The sequence below is a fragment of the Macaca mulatta genome, chromosome 3, assembly GCF_049350105.2.
Source record: "Macaca mulatta isolate MMU2019108-1 chromosome 3, T2T-MMU8v2.0, whole genome shotgun sequence".
Lineage (NCBI taxonomy): Eukaryota > Metazoa > Chordata > Mammalia > Primates > Cercopithecidae > Macaca > Macaca mulatta.
In genome coordinates, this window is record NC_133408.1 from 8,045,133 (window position 1) to 8,067,605 (window position 22,473).

At 47.7% G+C, this 22,473-nt stretch overlaps 1 protein-coding gene across 2 annotated transcripts; it reads right to left on the bottom strand.

The window, feature by feature from the left end:
- Window positions 1–4,207: 4,207 nt before the first annotated feature.
- On the bottom strand, window positions 4,208–21,484 carry GET1 (guided entry of tail-anchored proteins factor 1). Of its 2 annotated transcripts, none has more exons than XM_015132874.3 (5): window positions 21,330–21,484; window positions 11,576–11,741; window positions 9,982–10,049; window positions 8,535–8,649; window positions 4,208–5,246 (listed from the first exon to the last, which is right to left on the bottom strand). In XM_015132874.3, the coding sequence occupies exons 1-5, from the start codon at window positions 21,429–21,431 to the stop codon at window positions 5,173–5,175; spliced, it is 525 nt and encodes a 174-aa protein (XP_014988360.1). In that variant the 5' UTR covers window positions 21,432–21,484; the 3' UTR covers window positions 4,208–5,172. The 2 variants fall into 2 exon arrangements, with proteins under 2 accessions (XP_014988360.1, XP_077851881.1); XM_077995755.1 differs by having other exon boundaries at window positions 8,535–8,661.
- Between the last annotated feature and the right edge of the window lie 989 nt (window positions 21,485–22,473).

Consider the following 22,473-nt stretch of genomic DNA (forward strand, 5'->3'; position numbering starts at 1 on the left):
TTAAATCTGCTGCCTCGTACGGGTGTAATTGTTGATGCCCCAAAACAATTACCATAGTAACATCAAAGATCACTGGTCACAGACCACCATAACATATAATAATAAAAAATATGAAATGTCGTGAGAACCCCCAAAACGTGACACAGAGACACAAAGTGGGCACATGCTGTGGATAAACGGTGCTGACAGACTTGGTCGATGCAGGGTGGCCACAAACCCTCAATTTGTGAAAAAGAGTGTCTACGGAGCACAGTAAAGCGAAGCACAAAACAGCCATGTCTGTGTGCTGAAGAGCATACGAAACCAAACAACATATTTTTACAGATTCAAATATGTGATACGACCATGTCGAATAGGAAATGATAAAATTCAGAGCAATGGTGTTACCTTTGCTCAGTTGGGATCGCAAAGGTTCTTCTAAAACTTGGGTGAAAGATACAAAGATTTGTATTTTCATTCTTTAAAATTTACATATTTTAAATATTTTATACCTCTCAATATTTAATAAAAACTATTTTTTAAAAAGATTCAGGAACAATGGCTGGGCACAGTGGCTCACACCTATAATCACAGCACTCTGGGAAGCTGAGGCAGAAGATCACTTGAGGCCAGGAGTTTGAAACCAGCCTGGACAACATAGCAAGACCCCAACTCTACAAAAATTTAAAAATGAGCCCACAGTTGTGGTACACACCTGTTGTCCCAGCTACACAGCAGGCTGAGGCAGGAGGATCACTTGAGTCCAGGAGTTCGAGACCAGCCTGGGTAACACAGTCAGACCCTGCTCTCTATAAAAATAAAAAAAGAGAAACAGCCAGGCATGGTGACGCATGCCTGTAATCCCAGCTATTCAGGAGGCTAAGGCTGGAGGATCGCTTGAGCCCAGAAGCACGAGGTTGTAATGAGCTATGATCACGCCACTGCACTCCAGCCTGGGTGACAGAATGAGACCCTGTCTCTTTAAAAAAAAAAAATACAGGAAAAGAATTTGGCCAATATAAAGGAATGACTGCCCTACCCTTTAGAGTCCAATATACTTACCCACAATATTGGCCAAAACTACACAATATTCATGCAATTTAAGACTGAATTCACTGGTAAGAGTCAGCACTCTGAGTGTCGACAGATTTATACACATTAGATCCCAAAGACGCATGCAGGAAAGCCAACCCACACAAGAACCCTGGGCCCAGACACAGAATGAGCTGCCTGGCCTGGGATTCCAGTGGTGTTCAAACCAATCACGTGTGGCTTTGAATCTGTGACATCACCAAAGTGCTCTATACTGCAGGCCTTATAAGACAGCAGCACTTAGAAAATTCTCCTGACAGTTGTTAATTGCTAACATTTCAACTGCAAAGAAAACAGACTCCATACATGGCTCTAGTGGAAAACCATTATGTGATTCTGAGTTAAATACTCCTGGGTACTGACTGAAGGCATGCTGGAGGAGTACAGAAAAGCTCACGGATAATCCCAGGCCCTAAAGGCGCTTGCAGCATCACTGAAATAACCTTTTATCACACACACGAAAAAGGATCTACAACATTAGAAACAAAACCACAACAGCAGATAACCACCAATCAGTCACACAGCTACTACTTTAAATGCTCACATGATGGATAGGAAAGAAAAATCACTACCATAAGGGGGTCAGAGAAAGCTTTATTAAGTCTAAAGCTCTGGTTCCAGGGGGGCCGTCAGCACATACGTACACACACACACACACACACACACACACACACACACACACACACACACACACTCTCTCTCTCTCTCTCTCTCTCTCTCTCTCTCTCTCTCCCACAAACCACTGTGTAAGAAAAACTATGGAAGGTCAGAGAGCCCGCCAGGTCAGGGGAAAGTAAACCAGTTTGCCTAACATTCCAGCCCCTATGGCGGCAACAGGAGCACATAAAACCTGTAAAAAATGATTATGGGCTGGGCGTGGTGGCTAATGTCTGTAATCCCAGCACTTGAGCCCAAGAGTTTGAGACCAGCATGGGGAACATAATGAGACCCTGTCTCTATTTCAAAAAAAAAAAAAAAAATTATGGATTTATATATTAAAAAATTTCTCTGATTTACCATAAATTTATGACCAAAAAAAATTATTATGAAGACAGCTTTAGATTTTTTTTTTTTTTTTGAGACAGAGTCTCGCTCTGTCACCCAGGCTGGAGTGCAATGGTGTGATCTTGGCTCACTGCAACCTCCACCTCCTGGGTTCAAGCGATTCTCCTGCCTCAGCCTCCTGAGTAGCTGGGATTACAGGCGTGCGCCACCTCGCCTGGCTAATTTTTGTATTTTTAGTAGAGACGGGGTTTCACCGTGTTAGTCAGGCTGGTCTTGAACTCCTGACCTCGTGATCCGCCCACCTCAGCTTCCCAAAGTGCTGGGATTACAGGTGTGAGGCACCACGCCCAGTGCTTTAGACGTATTTTAAATCAAAGAGATACCTGTTTTCACATAAAATTATAAAATAGATCCAGTATTTTTAAAATAAAAACAAAATCCTGCTGGGCACCGTGGCTCAGGCCTGTAATCCCAGCTTTGGGGGGTTATGGCAGGTGAATCACCTGAGGTCAGGAGTTAGAGACCAGCCTGGCCAACATGGTGAAACCCTGTCTCTATTAAACATACAAAAAATAGTCAGGCGTCATGGTGCAAGCCTATAGTCCCAGCTACACAGGAGGCTGAGGCAGAAGAATCACTTGAACCCAGGAGGCGGAGGTTGCAGTGAGCCAAGATCGCACCACTGCATTCTGGCCTGGGCAACAGAGCAAAACCCCATCTCAAAAAATAAATAAAAATAAATTTAAAACAAAATAAAACCTATCATTAGCTTTCAACATTATACACACATATCTAGAAAAAAGCAAAAGCACAGATGTTAACGCCAGCCACCCTAGTGCTATGGAGTCCCAGGTTTTTCTTCCTTGCTGCTTTTCTGTACTTCCCAAGTTAGATTTTTTTTAAAAAGCAGTAAATAGGTACTACTTTTGTCTTTTTGGGTGTTACTTTTATAACTTTAAAACATTTATCTTAAAAGCACATATATTAATATTCATAAATGCATGGAATATCACTGGCAGTGTCGTAAGAAACTGGTAACAGAGGAAAACTTTGGGAAATTGGGTGACAAGAGTCATAAGATGCACATTTACTGCAGCCCTTTCTCTATCTTCTGAATTCAGCACCATGTTCATCATCTGTTGAAACAAATTGTAGGCAGGACGCGGAGGCTCACACCTGTAATCCCAGCACTTTGGGAGGCCGAGGCGGGTGGATCACCGGAGGTCAGGAGTTCGAGACCAACCTGGCCAACATGGTGAAATCCTGTCTCTACTAAAAATACAAAATTAACTGAGTGTGGTGGCGCACACCTGTAATCCCAGCTACTCGGGAGGCTGAGGCAGGGAATCACTTGAACCCAGGAGGCAGGGTTAGTGAGCTGAGATCGCACCACTGCACTCCAGCCTGGGAGACAAAAAAAAGTGTGTAATTTCTAAAAAGACACAATAAAGTGAAACATAAAGGACATTTACCTCCCCTATTTCATCATCACAAACTATTCACGTATGGGGAAAGTTAACAGCTGTGAACTAGAAATTTTTACCTCCAGCCTCAGTGAGATTTGTCAAAATTCTTCTAACAACTGAATGAGACTGACCTTAAGAGATAAGGGTCTCATCAGGGGCACTGTATGCGAACGAGTGATCCCCACAGTTCCCTGGGCACGCTCTACATGGCCAGCGCACTGCTGACTGTTCGCCATCATTTCTGCCTGCAGCTCACTGAAACACGAGTTAGGCACGTGCCCCCTTGGTGCTACATTTGGTTTGAGGGGCTAGTCCCTGCAGCTTCCGTGTGCTGCTCTCATCTCCTCCTCAGTTGGCTTCTCATTCTTTGTGGGAAAAATGTATCCCGTGTGGTGATGGACACTGGAAGCTGGTGTCCAGGTCCTCCTCGAGGCTGCGGCTGTGTTCCCTGCTCTCTGTCCTTTCTTAAAGCTAAGTAGACTTGGTGCTGGGTAAGCCTGCAGTGCATGTGTGTTTGAGCAAGTGGAACCCAAAAACCGCTCTGGTGGTCTTCAGCCTGACAATAAACGAAAGGACCACAGCACTTTGTCTTTTCATAGTCCAATCAGCTAAAAGAATGACAAGCTACTTATTAGATTAGGAAACAAAAGAATACAAATACGAACTTGCAGAAACGAGTGGGAGAATTCAGCTTTACTGTGATAGGGTTACTCACTTAACAGCCGCTTGTCAGTTGCGGGTGGCTCACAGCAAACAAGCAGCTGTAAGGCAGGAAGTTACACAAGCACTTGCAAAGATTTTAATTAGAAAAAAGTGTTTGAAGAAACATTTAGCAGAATTAGATTTTGTGGGCCACACAGGTTATTGGTTCCGGTTAATTTAATCAGGCCTTATAAGGTTTGTTTTCTGTGTTCCATTCTAAAGAGCATAAATATTAAATGCTTATAAAATACACTTCATTCAAAATGCCTTAAATACAAAACACAATTTGAGCACAAAACAATGCATTATGGTCTTGTGGATACATTTACAAAACACTGTAATGAAAAATTAACAGCCTCAAGTAAGTAGATAATACTACACAATGCTTCCTCAACAAATGACATTTTAAACCAAGGAAGAAAAAGCCCCAGTAATGCCAATTAGTGTTGTTCTTTTAGTTGTATTGAATGTGATTAAAGAAGAACTTTTTGAATTCTTAGTAGTGGTATTAAAATTAAGTTACTTTCTAAACTGGATTAAAAACAGCACTAAGTCTTCAAAGAACTTAAAGTTGTTAGAAAATTTTGACTTTCCAGCTGGCAATATGACCAAAATACACAAGAGGGCAAATCACAAGTGACGGCACGGAGATGTCCCTAAACATTTCACATTTCGTACAGATCTAGGACGGTGTTCACTGTACACACGTGTCATAAACTGGACTTTCTTGACTCAATGACAGGTGTAGAAAATCATGATTCTTACAAGAATCTCTCATAAAGTCCAAGAACAAACATATTCAACAAAAAAAAAAAATCGAAACTGTGCACATGTGTTTCTTAAAAAACAAAACAGTGTAAATCAGATTTTTAACCTAATAAGAGAAAATCCATTTTTAAAAGTTTCATAGCTGTATCCATCTTCCTATTCAGCTGAATGGATGAAGCACAATAGCCACAACTTTGTTACAGACTAAAATCCAACAGGTAATTCCAACACCACCTGAAAACAAAGAAATTCACCATGAGAGAGCGCCCCAGCAGTGCTGCCCACATCTGTCTCTGGTGTCCTTAACTCACAGCAAAGACAGTATTTCCACTCTTTTTGAGCAGTGCTAGGCTGAGGCGAAGTTTATGTTTCATAGGTTCAAATTTGTCACTTTCTTTTTTTTTTTTTTTTTTTTTTTTTTTTGAGACAGAGTCTTGCTCTCTCCCTCAGGCTGGAGTGCAATGGTGCGATCTCAGCTCACTGCACCTCTGCCTCCCGGGCTCAAGTGATTCTCCTGCCTCAGCCTCCCGAGTAGCTGGGATTACAGGTGTGCGCCACCACACTCGGTTAATTTTGTGTTTTTAGTAGAGACAGGGTTTCACCATGTGGGTCAGGCTGGTCTCAAACTCCTGACCTCAGACGATCCGCCCGCCTCCCAAAGTGCTGGGATTACAGGCATGAGCCACCGTGCCGAGCCCGAATTTGTCACTTTCTACAGAGTCACAGGGCTGCATTCTTTACTAAGCAGGAATCGCAGTGAACAGTGGACCCTGGGCTGAACTTCCCTTTCCTGCCAGAGAGATGTGCGTTACTACTTATGATATTAATAGATTCCAAAACCAAACCTGTAAGATTAACTTTTCCTTTCTCAGAAAGCATTATAAACAAAGCAATGTCTACCTATGCCTTTCTTGCCCCACCAATAATGGAGAGGCACACATATCCCCCTGTCCAGGAGGACAGGCGGCAAGAGTAGCCCATGGCCCTGCTGGAGGCATGGAAGGGTGGCTGGATGCTTCTCTGGCCCGCAGCGCAGAGCTCCTGGCCTAGGCCCAGCTGTGTCAAACAAAGGAGAGGGGAAGGAAAGGGTGGAGAACGGGACAGGAGTGGTAGCTAAATTGGGAGTCTTTGAAACAGACATTCCCAGCCAGGCACAGTGGCTCACGCCTGTAATCCCAGCACTTTGGGAGGATAAGGTGGGTGAATCACCTGAGGTCAGGAGTTCAAGACCAGCGTGGCCAACATGGTGAAACCTTGTCTCTACTAAAACTACAAAAATTAGTCAGGCGTGGTGGTGGGCACCTGTAATCCCAGCTACCGGGGAGGCTGAGGCAGGAGAACCACTTGAAACCTGGGAGGCGGAGGTTGCAGTGAGCCGAGATCACGCCACTGCACTCCAGCCTGGGCAACAGAGTGAGACTCTGTCTTAAAAAAAAAAAAAAAAAGAAATAGTCATTCCTTTTGATACAGTATTCACCTCTAGCATAACCACAAATCACAACCAAAGACCAGCAAGGATGTGTGCTGCAGCATTATCTTTAACAGCAAAAAATCAGGACCCAAATAAATATCCTTCCTCAGGAAAATTTGCAGATGACATATCTAAATGAAGAACAGCTACTGCAAATTCCTTAATGAAGAAATGTGCCGGGCAAGGTGACTCACACCTATAATCCCCGCACTCTGAGAAGCTGAGCAGGGAGGATTGCTTGATGCCAGGAGTTTGGGACCAACCTAAGCAACAAAGCAAGACCCCATCTCTATAAAAAACTTTTTTTTTAATTAGCTGGGCATGGTGGTGTGCAACTGTGACCCTAACTACTCAGGAGACTAAGGTGGGAGGATCACTTGAGCCAAGGAGTTCGAGGCTGTAGTGAGCTAGGAGGGTGCCACTGCCAACCTGGGCAACACAGCAAGACCCTGCCTCAAAAAAAAAAAAAGAAAAGAAATTTACTGATATGGTGCTATGGTCTGCATGTTTGTATCCCCCTAAAATTCATCTGTTAATATGTTACCCCCCACAGTGATGGCATTAAGAGTTGGGGCCTTCTGGGAGGTGATGAAGTCACAAAGGCAGAGTCCTTGTGAACGGGATCAGTGCACTTACAAAAGAGGCCTAAGGGAGCTCGTCCTTCCACCATGCAAGGGCACAGTGAGAAGACATTATCCATGAACAGGAAAATGGGCCATCATCAGACATCAAATCTGCCGGCACCTCGATCTTGGACTCCCCAGCCTCCGGGACAGGGAGAAATACATTTCCGTTGTTTATGAGCTACCCAGTTTGTAGTATTTCACTTAGCCCTAAAAAACTAAGACGTGGGAATAGGCTTACACTATAAAGTAAAAAGGAGGTACAAAATGTTATGTGCCAGGTGACCTTAACTATATCAAAATAAATGGGAAAAAAAAGACAAAGAAAAATATATCACAGCATTAAAAGCTAATAGGAATCTTATTTTTTATTTATTTTATTTTATTTTATTTTGTTTTGAGACAGAGTCTCACTCTGTCACCCAGGTTGGGGTACAGTGGCATGATCTCAGCTCACTGCAACCTCCCCCTCTCGGATTCAAGTGATTCACACACCTCAGCCTCCCAAGTAGCTGGGATTATAGGCACGCACCACCACGCCCAGCTAATTTTTTGTATTTTAGTAGAGACAGGGTTTCACCATGTTGCCCAGGCTGGTCTCAAACTCCTGGCTCAGGCAATCCGCCCACCTTGGCCTCCCAAAGTGCTAGGATTACAGGTGTAAGCCAGTGAACCCAGCTGGGGTTTGTAATTAATCACTATATTTCTAATCATTCTATAGTGACATGTACTACTTTTAATATCCAAAAAAATTATCTTCAAAAATAAAAGAACATGGTTGGGCACAGTGGTTCATGCCTGTAATCTCAGTACTTTGGGAGGCCGAAGCGTGAGGATCACTTAAGGTCAGGAGTTTGAGACCAGCCTGGCCAACATGGTGAAACCTTGTTTCTACTAAAAAATATGAAAATTAGCTGGGCATGGTGGTGCACGCCTGTAATTTCAGCTAGATGGGAGGCTGAGACATAAGAATTGCTTGAACCTGGGAGGCAGAGGTAGCAGCGAGCCAAGATCGCACCACTGTACTCCAGCCTGGGTGACGGAGTAAGACTCTGTCTCAAAAAATAAAAAATAAAAGAATAGCCAAGAGCATCAAGTGCTACAGAGAGGCCAACCACAATGGGGACTGAAAAGAGACAGAACTGTGGACCTACAGCTAGTGTTTCAATGGGGTATCAGACTTGACGCACTGGGCATGGGTCCCGGAAACAGACCTAGGACTGAATTCTAGCTTTGCTCCTTAACATTTTGGTGACACTAGACAAATGAAGTAACTTTTCTAGACCTCAGTTTCTTCATGGCAAGCCTCACAAAACCTGCTCACTAAATGGACAGTGAGGAGGATGTCAGGCTAACTTAATCTTCTACCACACACCTCTACACAAGCCTATCCACACTCTTCCACTATATCTTCCAGAAAATTCTTACCTGCTACTCTAGTAGGAAAGGCTACCAGGCGGTCTAGAGGGGTTATCCATTTACTCGGCACAACAGCCACAGGGACAGAATAATACTTCCAAATGAGTGAGATCATCAGCGCAGCCTGGAAAGACACCTGTGGTGAGTGGCACAGCCTGCCGGTCACACGACCCACCGCACAGAAGGGAGAACAGGGAAATGCAAAAACAAACCCAGGAAAACTCCAGACTGAGCACCTCAAGCCTAGAACCCAGTCCCCACAGACAACAGATGAGCACACACGGCCACTAATGTCCCCTGGTGAAACCCTGAATTAGAAAGTCTAATTAAAGACGAGCTCAGCAGCATGTCCGGAACACTGCCAACAAGCAGGCGAGCCTTCCTCTGTGAACTGGCATTTCCCTGTTTTAGGATAAATACAATCTACACATAATTTGAATTAGCTGATCAACTAACCAAAGTCTCCCATAACACGGGTGTGCTTTTCTCACTGAGTATCTGCTTTGGGTAGCCAGACTGTACACTAAACACACCTTATTAGTGATGAAAGCCATCCTTGAAAAAACAGGGAATTCTCCCAAGTGCACCAGTGTTAGCAAGGCACACTGAGGTGAGCCCTGTGTAAGTTTCAATGGTGGGGGATGCTTTATTTCCCTCCATCCCCCTGCAGCATTCCTTCGACTGTCATCTGTCCCCTTCCTGGCTTGAATAGGCCACTCAGAAGAGGAGACATGAAAGACGGTTGCTGGCCTAACTCCTTTATCTGCAGGAAATTTACCTCTTAGCAAATGGCAGTGCCTCAGGATCAATTTCCTTAAATCTACCCACCCCAAACTAAGCTTTTTGCAGGGTGAGCTTGAATGCTTTGCCTTGGTACTAGATCACACAGTACTGCAACTCGGATATTTACGGCAGCTGCTAAAGGTGTCTGGGTAGCACAACTGTACTCTCGGGGCAGAGCAGAGCCCAGCAACAGCTCCAGGAGAGGCTCCGTGGGTTAAGCCCCAGGCAGGAAGGCTAGAGGCCAATTTCAGTGAGAAAAGCTGGTTCTCTACCTGGAGGGTGGAGAGTGCCCATGAAGTATACCAGGTAACAAGTAAGAGCCAAATTACTGAAGATCTCAGAAAAAACCAACGTCATCTATAAGCTTCTCACTTCATCCCACCTGGCCGTTCAAACCACAAGGGGATGAAGGCGTGGTGGAAGCTCTCCGAGAACTTCCTTCACAGTTCATCTCCCAAAAAGTCCCAAACTGTAACAACTCTCCTCAAGAGAAAGGCTTCCTTTTAGTCTGACTTACAGACCGAGAGTGTTTACAGCTCCGTGTGGGCAGGGCCACACAACACGATAGCTGAAGGTGGAACAGCCCAAACTCCCAGCCCTGGATCTGCAGGCAACGCTCTGGAGTTCAGGGCCACCAACTCCAATGACCCGGCTGGCACTCTAGCACACTTACCTGCAATACGTAGAAAGCGACACTTATCACCCATTTTATCTTGGCTAATTGAGCTGTCCGAGCTTTCACTGAAAGGAAAAACAGGATAAACAATTATGTCAGTCCTAAAAAATTAACAACATATTCAAATACACAGAAATGTTATTTTCCCGTATAATACACTTTCTGATTATAAATGGAACAATCACTCAACATATTCAACATAATTAGAAAATGTAAAATAGAATTTTTAAGTCACCCACCATCTCATTATGCCATTATTTAAAATAGAATCCTATTCAGATTGAGATTTAAATAGCTTTAATTTTGAAAACTCTTTTTTTTGAAAACTCTTTTTATTTTTTTTTTTGTTTTGAGACAGAGTCTCGCTCTGTCGCCCAGGCTGAAGTGCAGTGGCCAGATCTCAGCTCACTGCAAAATCCGTCTCCCGGGTTTATGCCATTCTCTCGCCTCAGCCTCCCGAGTAGCTGGGATTACAGGCGCCCGCCACCTCGCCCGGCTAGTTTTTTGTATTTTTAGTAGAGATGGGGTTTCACCGTGTTAGACAGGATGGTCTCAATCTCCTGACCTCGTGATCCGCCCGTCTCGGCCTCCCAAAGTGCTGGGATTACAGGCGTGAGCCACCGCACCCGGCCTTTGAAAACTCTTAAAATGACTCATGAAATCAAAGATGCTTCGTATAATAGAATTACCACTTACCAACAGGACTAAATTTTCCTCCCTATTTCCCAGTCTGCACAGTACACGAACCCCTGGTGGGAATCCAGCTTGTCCTGGGCCTGGACAGGCCCCTTTGTCTGTTCTCCTAGCCACAGAGACAGCTCTCTGACTGTGCACACACTGTGCACAGGTTCCTCAGCACACGGGCTGCCCTGAGAAAGCGCTCGTCATCACAGGAGACCGTACCCGGGAGGTGACACTCGGAAGAGGACACTGCTGGGCATTTTTCTAGAGAGTGGAACAAAAGCCTCTGACAATCCACTGTGAAACTTTTTTTCTGGGCTTCTCTCAGAAAAGTGATGAATTTAAAAATGAAAACCTACAATGAAGAGTTGGCTCTGGCCGGGCGCGGTGGCTCAAGCCTGTAATCCCAGCACTCTGGGAGGCCGAGACGGGCGGATCACAAGGTCAGGAGATCGAGACCATCCTGGCTAACACGGTGAAACCCCGTCTCTACTAAAAATACAAGAAAATTAGCCGGGCGAGGTGGCGGGCGCCTGTAGTCCCAGCTACTCGGGAGGCTGAGGCAGGAGAATGGCGTGAACCCGGGAGGCGGAGCTTGCAGTGAGCCGAGATCGCGCTACTGCACTCCAGCCTGGGGCACAGAGCGAGACTCCGTCTCAAAAAAAAAAAAAAGAGTTGGCTCTGAGGAAAATCTGAGAGGATTCTTAGATGTTTCTGTGATTAGAAAGCAAAGGTTCACCAACAAATAAGAAGAAAGTAATTATTACTGAGTTTCCTCCAGATAACTTAAAAGTTTCCATCAATATTCAAAACATCCAAGAAGCAAAGCATGTATTCTACTAATCTTTACATACAGACTTCTCTATAAATCAGCTCTCACGAAGCCTTCAGGCTGCAAGGGACGCAGTACCGTGGGTTTTGAGCTTATCCGTCATCTTGTTGATCTTTCTTTCCAGCCTGGCGTATCTGGCAAACTCGTCCATCATATTGACCGTGGAGAGCTCCTGCTTCATGTCCTGGATCTCCGCTCTCATCTGTGACTCCTGCTCCGCGTCCTTCTGCAGCACCCTGGACATCTGGCAGGGCGGACAGCGGGGATCAGCATCTTCCAACACGGGCCACAGGAGGATCCCCCCATCTCCCCCTACTTTCTGTCTATGCCCTGACCACTCTGTGACCCAGCCAGTTGTGTGTTTCCCTGCAGGCTTGAACCCAAACTGGGGCCGTGAACTTTCTCAGGACTAATAAAGAGTGAAGGCTGTTGCTGGAGAACACTGGAAGATTCATCCTGCTGAGAAACACCTACAAACTAGCCCCGCCATGACAAAGTCCTCAAACTCCCACATACACTTCAAACCCCAGCCCCCCGGTGGCAGACAGCCCTAGGTAAATGTCCCTTTCTCTAACTGGCTGTCCCAGGACTGCCGCAGCTCTTGTAAGTTCCCTTCGTGAATGCTGTGGACTCATCACCCTGGCGTTTAGTGCTTCTTTCTTTGCAATCCAAGCTGGCCCCATCTCCAGGCAGTCTGGAGCAGCCCCTTGAGGGAACTCCCCTGCCACTGCCTTTGAGGCGACTCCAGCATGGGTTTGACCAGGCAGAACCAGTAAACCCTGCTCCAACATCCTACTCCTGCCTCTGCCAACTGGCCAAGCTGCCTCTACCTACACAGCCAGCTTCTGCTGCCTTTTTCAGCTCTCTATAACTACCACCAAAAAAAAAAAAAAAACCTCATATTCAAATTGCTATTCAAACTATATTTTTCCTTTTGCGGAGATGCCCATGAATTGCTCCAATACAAATTTTTGTCTCTTTCACTATAACTAAAATTGCAATTATGAAATGAAAACCAGTTTCATCACCAGAGCTGTTATTCCAGCGACAGGGAACGTGGGTCCTCTCCCCTGCCTGAAGAATTCAGTCCTAGATTAGACGGGGCAGAGCAAGGTGCAGGTGCAGGGCAACAGCGGTGAGGCGGGGCCAGGGCAGAGTGTCAGTGCCCAAGTTCAGTGCAGAGGGCCTTCCCACAGAATGGCACCCTGGCAAGAGGCATCAGGGCCAGGCATGGTGATACAGGGGTCCCCAAGAAAGGGCAGCCTGACACAGGAGTCAGGGTCTGTAGGGTGAGGGGGACAGACATACAAGACAAGAAGGAAACCTGCCCGTGTCAGAGCCCAGGTGGGGCGAGGCATGCATTCACATGGGTATCAGTTGGTGGTGGACACCAGAGATTAATTACAAAAGGGTGATCACAGAAATAAACATATTGAGGATAACGTAAGCCAGTCTTCTCACTTTCAGCAAAGACACAGAAAAATGGCTCAGCCTGGCGTGGTGGCTCAGCCTGCAACCCTAACACTCTGGAGGACGGGGTGGAAGGATCTCTTGTGTACAGGAGTTCAAGGCTGCAGTGAGCTCAGATCATGCCATTGGACTCCAGCCTGAACAACAGAGTGAGACCTTGTCTCAAAAAAAAAAAGAGAGAGAAAAAAGAAAAAAGGCCGGGTGCAGTAGCTCATGCCTATAATCCCAGTACTTTGGGAGGCCAAGGCAAGTGAATCGCTTGAGCCCAGGAGTTAGAGACCAGTCTTGGCAACACGGTGAAACTCTTGTCTCTACAAAAAATATGAAAAATTAGCCAGTTTCATAACCTGGTGAAGGAAGGTAGGGAGGGAGGGAGGAAGGGAGGAAGGGAGGGAGGGAGGAAGGGAGGAAGGAAGGAAGGCAGGAAGGCAGGCAGGCGTCTCCAAGAGAAGCAGAATGAATCTTGTGGTGTTGGCTTAGAATTGGAGATCTGTGGTTTCCACACACCGGCAGAGAAATACAGACATAAACAAAGAGGCACCCTCCCCAGGTTGGCCTGGCTGGTCCCTGTGAGCAGAGGGGCCCCGCATGACCTGGGGGCCCGCCTGCGTCGCCCCCTGCTGGCCCCGGTTCCCAGCACCAGCCCCAGTAGTCTACTCTCCAGGGAACGGCCCCGGGCCACGGCACCGGGAGGGGAGGAGTGGCTGGAGCGCAAGGGAGGAGTCGGCAGTGGCCGCCAGGTGGCGCCCGCAGATCTGCCGGGAAGGCCTAGTCCGGGGACTGCGCGGGTGCCCCAAGACCAGATCCCTTACAGGCGCCTTGGCCACCTGCCCCAAGGGATCAGCGAACATCCCCAAATCCCAGTCCCACACCAGCGGATGAGATACAATGAGAACACAGCACTGCCTCTCAGATATCCCTGCCAAGTATCAGACATGCCAGTGGACGTCCATTCTGTGAAATCACTGGCCTCTGATTCTCACAAATGACAGCCATGAAAGTCAAGGGAAAACCGGGAAACTCCTCCAGACAGAAGGAGGCTAGAGGCTGGGAAATACAACGCATGATTCCGAACTGGGTCCTTTCCCTGTTAAGGACGTTACCGCAACACCTGGGGAACCTGAATGGGGCCTGAGCATCAGATCGTGGTAAAGTACTTGATGCCTGCATTAGATCTCGGCTCACTACAACCTCAACTTCCTGGGCTCAAGCCATACTCCCACCTGAGCCTCCTGAGTATCTGCGACCACAGTCGTGCACCACCGCGCTTGGCTAATTTATTTTTAGTTTTAGTAGACACGCGGTTTCACTATGTTGCCAGTGAACTCCTGAGTTCAAGCAATCCGTCCGCCTCGGCCTCCCAAAGTGCTGGGGTTAAAGGCATGAGCCACTGCGCCCGGCCCCCAAGAATCTATTGAACACCAAAGTACCTGGGAATGAGGGGTTCAGACTGACAACTCCAAATGGTTCAGGAAACAGAATCAGCTCTCGGTATTGACTGTATGCGTAACTTTTCTGCACATTTGTGTTTGTTTCGAAATTTTTAAAACAGACTAATAAAGATGAAATGTTATAGTGTATCTAAAGTGTGCCTGACACACAGTAAGCACACAATAAATGAGATTCCCTCTCCCCCTCCCAGCTCACAGGTCTCCTCTGCCTGCCACACAGTAGAGACAACTCTCCAGTTAGAGCTGGGAAGCCGAGTCCGGCCAGTCACCTGAGAGGGAGTACACAAAACAATTAACTCAGGAATGGGAGGTGAGTGAAGGCAGAAGAGTGAACTGGAGGAAAACTGAAGGCAGCTTTGTAAGGTTAACAAAAACAACTGGTGCTTGAAAAAAAATTACATCTATTACATGTATAAGCACAATAAAAACTGTCTGAGCCAGGCGTGGTGGTTAACCCTGTAATCCCAGCACCTTGGGAGACTGAGGCAGGAAGATCGTTTGAGCCCAGGAGTTCGACACCAGGCGGGGCAACATGGCAAGACCCAATCTCTACAAAAAAAAATTAAAAATTAGCCAGGCGTGGTGGCGCAGCTGTGGGTGCCTGTGCCCCCAGTTACTTGGGAGGCTGAGGCGGGGAGGGAGGGATCGCTGGAGCCCGAAAGGTTGAGGCTGCTGTGAGTTATGATGGCACCACCACACTACAGCCTGGGCAACAGAGTGAGACCGTCTCTAAAATAAAAATGTTTTAAAGCATAAATTTGCAAATATGCATCAATGTTAATCCAAGACCCACATATAAGTGTTAAAATGTTCTAGAATTATGCAGTATAAGATTTAATAAGATATGAATCTAAATGTAATAATGCAAATATTAATTTTTAGAACAAAAGTAAATAACTGATGGCATGACAACGTGCACAGCCCGTGCTCGCGCCTGCCAGCAGTAGAGCAGGCAAACCCAGGAACCACCAACTCAGGTCACCCTGAGTCCCTGAACACAGAGGACAGAGTCCTCCAACTCAGGAAGCTCCAGACCCTGAACAGCCCCAGATGCCACTCTCGGCCAGGACCCGCCGGCCAGGGCGGAGAAACCAGCAGCTCTCCAGGCCGCCAGCCCCAGTCCTTGGCTGCGGCCCCCACGAGAGTCCCACTGGAGGCCCTGCCCGCACATGCGCACTTCACCAGCGCGCTTCTGCCTCATAGGACTCTGGGGCAGGTCCTGTGAAGCGCAGCGTCGTCCCCCTAAACTAATACTTGAGGACCATCTCCAAGCCTGGTCCACAGCAGGGACTCACTAAGCAACGGCTGAGGAAAAGGGTGTGGGGGCGCGAGGGGGGGCGGTGCTCTAAGAAGATGACCACAGAGGCAAACCCTGCAACATTCTCCTCTGGCTTCAGTCCCCTAGAGGGAAAAGGAGGTGGCCACTCTTTACAGCAGAAACTGAAAGATAATTTAGAAAATGTTGAATCTGAAAGGGCAATCGGCCGGTGAGCCCAGAAGGCAACCCGCGCAGCGTCCTTCATCTGCAAAGCTAGGGTTGCAAGGAAGGGCCTCCTGGCGCCTGCGCAGTGCGTGTGGCTCCTGTGGCCCCTCAGCCCACACCAGTCCTGGGGCGCCTGCGCAGTGCGTGCGGCTCGCAGGGACCCTGAGCCAGTGCCGGTCCTGGGACGCCTGCGCAGTGCATGCGGTTTGCATAGACTGAGCCTGCGCCACTCCTGGAGCACCTGCGCAGTGCGTGCGGTTTGCATGGACTCTTGAGCCCGTGCCAGTACTGGGGGACCTGCGCAGTGCGTGCGGCTTGCATGGACTCTGACCCTGCGCCACTCCTGGGACGCCTGCACAGTCGTGTCGTTCGCATAGACCCACAGCCCGCGCCAGTCCTGGGGTACCTACACAGTGCACCTCCCCTGCACCTGCAGAGCTGCAGAGCCGGCGCTCATCAAAGGCGTCTTTGTTGCCCTCCTAAAGCTGAATAAAGTCCCGGACCACCTACTGAATGAACTATGCGTCCGTGACCAGCTTGAAGAGGAGGTAGAGATCCCCGGGAAAATTCCAACCACGCCAACGCCAGAGACTTGGTGTCCTTACCAGGCATCCCACCCCCACCGCAGCGGGCAGCTGAGATCGCCTCCCAGGACCTTACTAGTCTTAACTGGCCCAAGGACTTCTGATACTTCAGACCTCCTAAGGCCTCACGTGGGGCAGGGAGCTGGGGGCGCGGCGGGGGGAGGGGGGGAACCAATGCAGCCTAGACTGAGTGATGAGATCAGGGCGCTGCCTCCCCAACTTCTGCTTCAGAAACATCCCAAGGGAGGTTATGATTTAAGTACCTGAGCGTGGCCCCATCCCAGAGGGCACTGTTTTCCCAATTCGACTTTCTGCTGCTTGTCATGAGTTTTCCCACTTGAATCCTCAAATCAGAGGCTGTGATGAAGTAGCCTCTGATGATGGTGAAGGAGCAGCATTTGACCCTACTCAAGACCAGCGCGTTCCTTACAGCTTCTCACAGACCGTCACCACAAACCCAGTGACCAGGCCAAACATCTCTATTACCAATTACAGGGTGGGTGTACACTGCTGGGATAATAATTATGTTATCCTTCTGAACCTGGCTAACAACAAATGTTACAATCAAAGGGAAATGGGTTTAAGAAAGCTAACTGGGTTGAGGTTAGAGAGGCCATAAGGTTGTTGTAGGAGGCAGCACAAGAGTGGACACAGGTCCTGAGTCACAGAGCAAGACCCGGCCTCTAAAAACAATTTTTTTTATTTCAGAGGGAGGGGGGTGGGAGGGAGACAATCAGGAAAATTAATTAATGAGTACTAGGCTTAATAACTGGGTGATGAAATAATCTCTACAACAAACTCCCATGACACAAGTTTACCTATATAACAAACCTGCACACATATCCCTGAACTTAAAAGTTAAAAAAAAAAAAAAAAATTGTCGGCCAGGTGTGGTGGCTCACGGCTGTAATCCCAGCACTTTGAGAGGCTGAGGCAGGTGGATGACCTGAGGTCAGGATTCAAGATCAGCCTGGCCAACATAGTGAAACCCCCTCTCTGCTAAAAAAAACAAACAAACAAAAAAAAAAAAACCACACACTAAAATTAGCTGGGCGTGGTGGCGCATGCATGTAATCCCAGCTACTTGGGAGGCTAAGGCAGGAGAATCGCTTGAACCCACAAGGCAGAGGTTGCAGTGAGCCGAGACAGCGCCATTGCACTCCGGCTTGGGCAACAGAGCGAAACTCTTGTCTCAAAAAAAAAAAAAAAATTGTCTAATAACAACAAAAGGAACTAACTCAACAACAAAAAACAACTGAATTTTAAAAGGGGGCAAAAGATTTGACTAGACATGTCTCCAAAGATAAACAGACGGCCATAAGCATCTGAAAAGATACTCAACATCACTAATTATTAGGAAAATGCAAATCAAAACTAAATGAGATACCACCTTCTGTCCATTAGGATAATTAGTATTTAAAAAAAAAAAGGCTGGGTGTGGTGGCTCAGGCCTGTAACACCAGCACTTTGGGAGACCGACCAAGGTGGGTGGATCACCTGAGGTCAGGAGTTCGAGGCCGGCCTGGCCAACATGGCAAAACCCCGTCTCTACTAAAAATACAAAAATTAGCCCGGCATGGTGGCATGCACCTGTAATCCCAGCTACTTGGAAGGCTGAGACAGAAGAATTGCTTGAACCCAGGAGGTGGAGGTGAGCCAAGATTGAGCCACTGCACTCCAGCCTGGGTGACAGAGAGAGACTCCCTCTCAAAAAAATAAAAATAAGCTGGGGGCGGTGGCTCAGGCCTGTAATCCCAGCACTTTGGGAGGCCAAGGCCGGTGGATCACTGGAGGTCAGGAGTTCAAGACCAGCCTGGCCAACATGGTGAAACCTCATCTCTACTAAAAATACAAAAATTAACCAGGCATGGTGGCGGGCACCTGTAATCCCAGCTACTTGGGAAGCTGAGGCAGGAGAATCTCTTGAACCCGAGGGGCAGAGGTTGCACTGAGCCGAGATTGCACCATTGCACTCCAGCCTGGGTGACAAGAGCAAGACTCCATCTCAAAAAAATAAATAAAATAAAAATAATAAATAAAAATAATAAATAAGAAAACAAAATACGTGTTGAAGGATGTGGAGCAACTGGAACCCTTCTGCATTGCTGGTGGGAATGTCGAATGGTGTGGCTGCTATGGAAAACAGCATGGTGGTTTCTCAAAAACATTCAACATAGAATTACCATAGATCCAGGAATTCCACTTCTGGGTATATGTCCAGAAAAACTGAAAGCAGAGACTCAAAGAGGTATCTGTAAACATTTTAGCATTATCTACAACAGTCAAAAGGTAGAAACAACGCAAGTGTCCATAGACAGATGGATGAATAAACAAAATGTGGCCTATACATATAATGGGATACTATTCAGCCTTAAAAGGGAAGGAAATCCCGACTCATGCTACAACATGGATGAACCTTAAGGATATTATGCTGAGTGAAAAGCAGCCAGTCACAAAAGGATAAATACTGTCTGATTCCACTTATATGACATAGGTCCCAAGAGCAGTCAAATTCACAGAGACAGAAAGTACAATGGAGGTTGCCAGGGAGAGGCAGGAATGGAGAGTTGTTTAATGGGTGCGAGAGTTTCAGTCAGAGGAGATAAAAAGGTTGTGATATGGGGCCGGGCATGGTGGCACATGCCTGTAATACTAGCACTTTGGGAGGCCAAGGAGGGCAGATGACTTGAGGTCAGGAGTTTGAGACTAGCCTGGGCAACATAGTGAGACCCCATCTCTACTAAAAATACAAAAATTAGCCAGGCATGGTGGCAGGTGCCTGTAATCACAGCTACTTGGGAGGCTGAGGCAGGAGAATCGCTTGAACCTGGAAGGCGGAGGCTGCAGTGAGCCAAGATCAGGCCACTACACTCCAGCATAGGCAACAGATTGAGACTCTGTTCCAAAAAAGAAAAAAGAAAAAGTTCTGGGAGCGGGGCCAGGTGCAGTGGTTCACACCTGTAATCCCAGCACTTTGGGAGGCAAAGTTGGGCGGATGGCTTGAGGTCTGGAGTTTGAGACCAGCCTGGCCAACATGGCAAAGCTCTGTCTCTACAAAAAATACAAAAAAATAGCTGGGCATGGTGGTGCATGCCTGTGGTCCCAGCTACTTGGGAGGCTGAGGTGGGAGGATCCCTTGAACCTGAGAGGCAGAGGTTGCAATGAGCTGAGATTGTGCCACTGCACAGAGCCAGACCCTGTCTTTAAAAAATAATAATAAAGTTCTGGGATAACGGTTGCACAAAAATGTGAATGTACTTAATGCCACTGAACTGTACACCTAAAAATGATAAAGATGATAAATTCATATTATGTAGATTTTACAATTAAGAAGATGAGGCCGGGCGCGGTGGCTCACGCCTGTAATCCCAGCACTTTGGGAGGCCGAGACGGGCGGATCACGAGGTCAGGAGATCGAGACCATCCTGGCTAATACGGTGAAACCCCGTCTCTACTAAAAAATACAAAAAACTAGCCGGGCGAGGTGGCGGGCGCCTGTAGTCCCAGCTACTCGGGAGGCTGAGGCAGGAGAATGGCGTAAACCCGGGAGGCGGAGCTTGCAGTGAGCTGAGATCCGGCCACTGCAGTCCAGCTCGGGCGACAGAGCAAGACTCCTTCTCAAAAAAAAAAAGAAAAAGAAAAAGAAGATGAGCATGGGCCAGCTCATCAGGAGTCTTTTATGCAATGCTAAGGACCTGAGACATCATCTTAAAAAGACTGGATAGCATCAGGAAAGATTCTGAAGGAGACTCAGGGGTTAAAAGAGAATTTCCTGTATCTCCAGGACAATGCAGACAGTAGGACAACGGAGAGAGTAAGAATAGTTTTGCACAAAACAGGCACTCAATGAATACTGGTGGAATAAAATATACTCCACTATTACCAATTTATCTTAGGAGAGAAAAGCAAGAACTGTTTTCCAAGACAATGCTACAACGCATGCGCACAATCTTTGAGGTCTCCGTCTGTGCCCAACAGCTCCTCATTCCTGCTGTGGGCATACAGAGGGCGCTCATTCCCGGGGACAGTTCCCAAAGTACCCCCACCTCCCATGACCACACCCCACCACGCCCTGTTCAATTTGCCACCAAATCCCTATCCCTATCCCTGCTCCAACAGGCAATCAAATCTCCACCTCCAGTCACTAGCGGGATGACTTAGCGCCACTACTAAATTCTCTGAGCCAGACTCCTCCGGGAGGTAAAGGAGGATGGGATAATAACTCGTCTCTCCCAGCAGCCGTGACAGGGAGGTAATGTACTCACTACCTGGCAGAAAGAGTGCTCCCCAAGCTGGTTGCTCCCTTGGATATTGAAGGCATCACGCTGTACTGAGATTCTCTCTGCACCTGTCTCCCACCCTACCCATCCCAAGAATGTGGGCTCCTGGACGCTAGGATCCATCTCTCCGGGACCTGGAACAGCGGACTTCGCCCGCCAGGCCTCTGGGAAAACCCTGGGTGAGGGCTGCTCAAATGCCTCTAGGGACCAGGATTAACGGAAACGGGTGAGGCTGGCAGCGGGGCACCAGGAACTCCCAATGTGAGGTTCGCCGCCGCCACCCACAGCTAGAAGATTCCTGTCCCGTGAAAGCGTGGCCCAGGGTTGCCGGATGTTTCTCCCCCCACCCCCCTAGAACCCAGAAAGTCTGATTCTGGGGTAAAGCGGCGCACCTTTTAGACGCTACCAACTATCTCAAAAAAGCTTACAGACCAACCAAGACGCTACTACGGGCTGAATCTGGGCTTCAGTCGCCCAGTTGAGACCCCTGTACCTACTCCCAGACCCGCCAGGGGACTGGGGCGGCATCCCCACCGGCCCTTGGGAGGCCAGGCAGCCACTTACGAAGGATGAGAAGGACGGGAGGAGGATCCTAAGAACATTGCACCCAAACACGAAGCTGAGCACCAGCAACCACGCCCAGTGGTCGGCCGCGGCTGAGCTCATCCCGGATACTCCTGGCTGTACTGGGTTCGCTACGGCAGCTCCATGGGGACCACGCCAGCAGAGGCGACTGCGCCTGCGCGGGTGAAGCCCAGCGCGCCTGCGCACTGCGTCGCCCTCGCAGGAGGCGGGGCCGTTTTTACCACCCGCTCCAGTTGGAGCGGTTGACATGTTCCAGGTTCCTCCTGGGCCTTCGGGGATTCCGTAGCCTTCTCGCACCCGCCCCCACCCCTACTCAACCAGTTTTCCTGGCGTCCGTGTTTCTTTTTTTCCTTCTTTTTAAAATTGAAAACCTTCTCATAGTACCAAATTCTGGTTTCAAGTGCTAACGACTCCCTGCTTTTGTCATAATTAGTACTTTCTTTAACTTTTAATTCTAGATAAGTTTAAGATAAACTCTTCCATAAATAAAAAACTACCGTAAGTATAGTAGCAGGTAGCTGTCGTGTTCCAAGCAGGTATGCGGAAAATGCCTTACGTTTTCGTTCCAGAACTAAACACTGTAGTAAGTCTAACCAATTTACACAATTGCATACCTGTAAAAATAAGTTTATTAGAATGCACTGTTCACAATCATTAGTAGTAGCTAATAAAGTAACCTGAATCTAGGTGAGGATCAGGTTTTGCCGCAAAAGAATCCCAAATCAAATGTATGCATCAGTGGGCAGAGCGTGGTGGCTCACGCCAGTAATCCCAGCATTTTGGGAGCCCGAGGCGGGCGGGTCACGAGGTCGAGAGATCGAAACCAGCTTGGCCAACATGGTGAAACCCCGTCTCTATGATACAAAAATTAGTTGGGCGTGGTGGCGCGCGCCTGTAGTCCCAGCTACTCAGGAGGCTGAGGCAGGAGAATCGCTTGAACCCGGCAGGCGGAGGTTGCAGTGAGCCAAGATCGTGCCACTAGTACTCCAGCTCCAGCGACAGAGTGGGACTCCGTCTCAAGAAAAAAAAAAAAAAAGTATACATAGTGGATAAAGCAAGACATGTTCAGCTGTCTCTTCTGCCATGCTGCCATGGCTGGTTTCTGAGGACTAATTCCTAATCA

What these genes read in the sequence shown, in the direction of transcription:
- GET1 (XM_077995755.1), bottom strand. Translation starts at nt 21,431, where the DNA reads ATGAGCTCAGCCGCGGCCGACCACTGGGCGTGGTTGCTGGTGCTCAGC. An exon ending in TCCCGTCCTTCTCATCCTTC is followed by an intron (nt 11,742 to 21,329) that starts GTAAGTGGCTGC and finishes CCGCCCTGCCAG; the next exon opens with ATGTCCAGGGTGCTGCAGAA. An exon ending in TCGCTTTCTACGTATTGCAG is followed by an intron (nt 8,662 to 9,981) that starts GTAAGTGTGCTA and finishes CACTCACCACAG; the next exon opens with GTGTCTTTCCAGGCTGCGCT.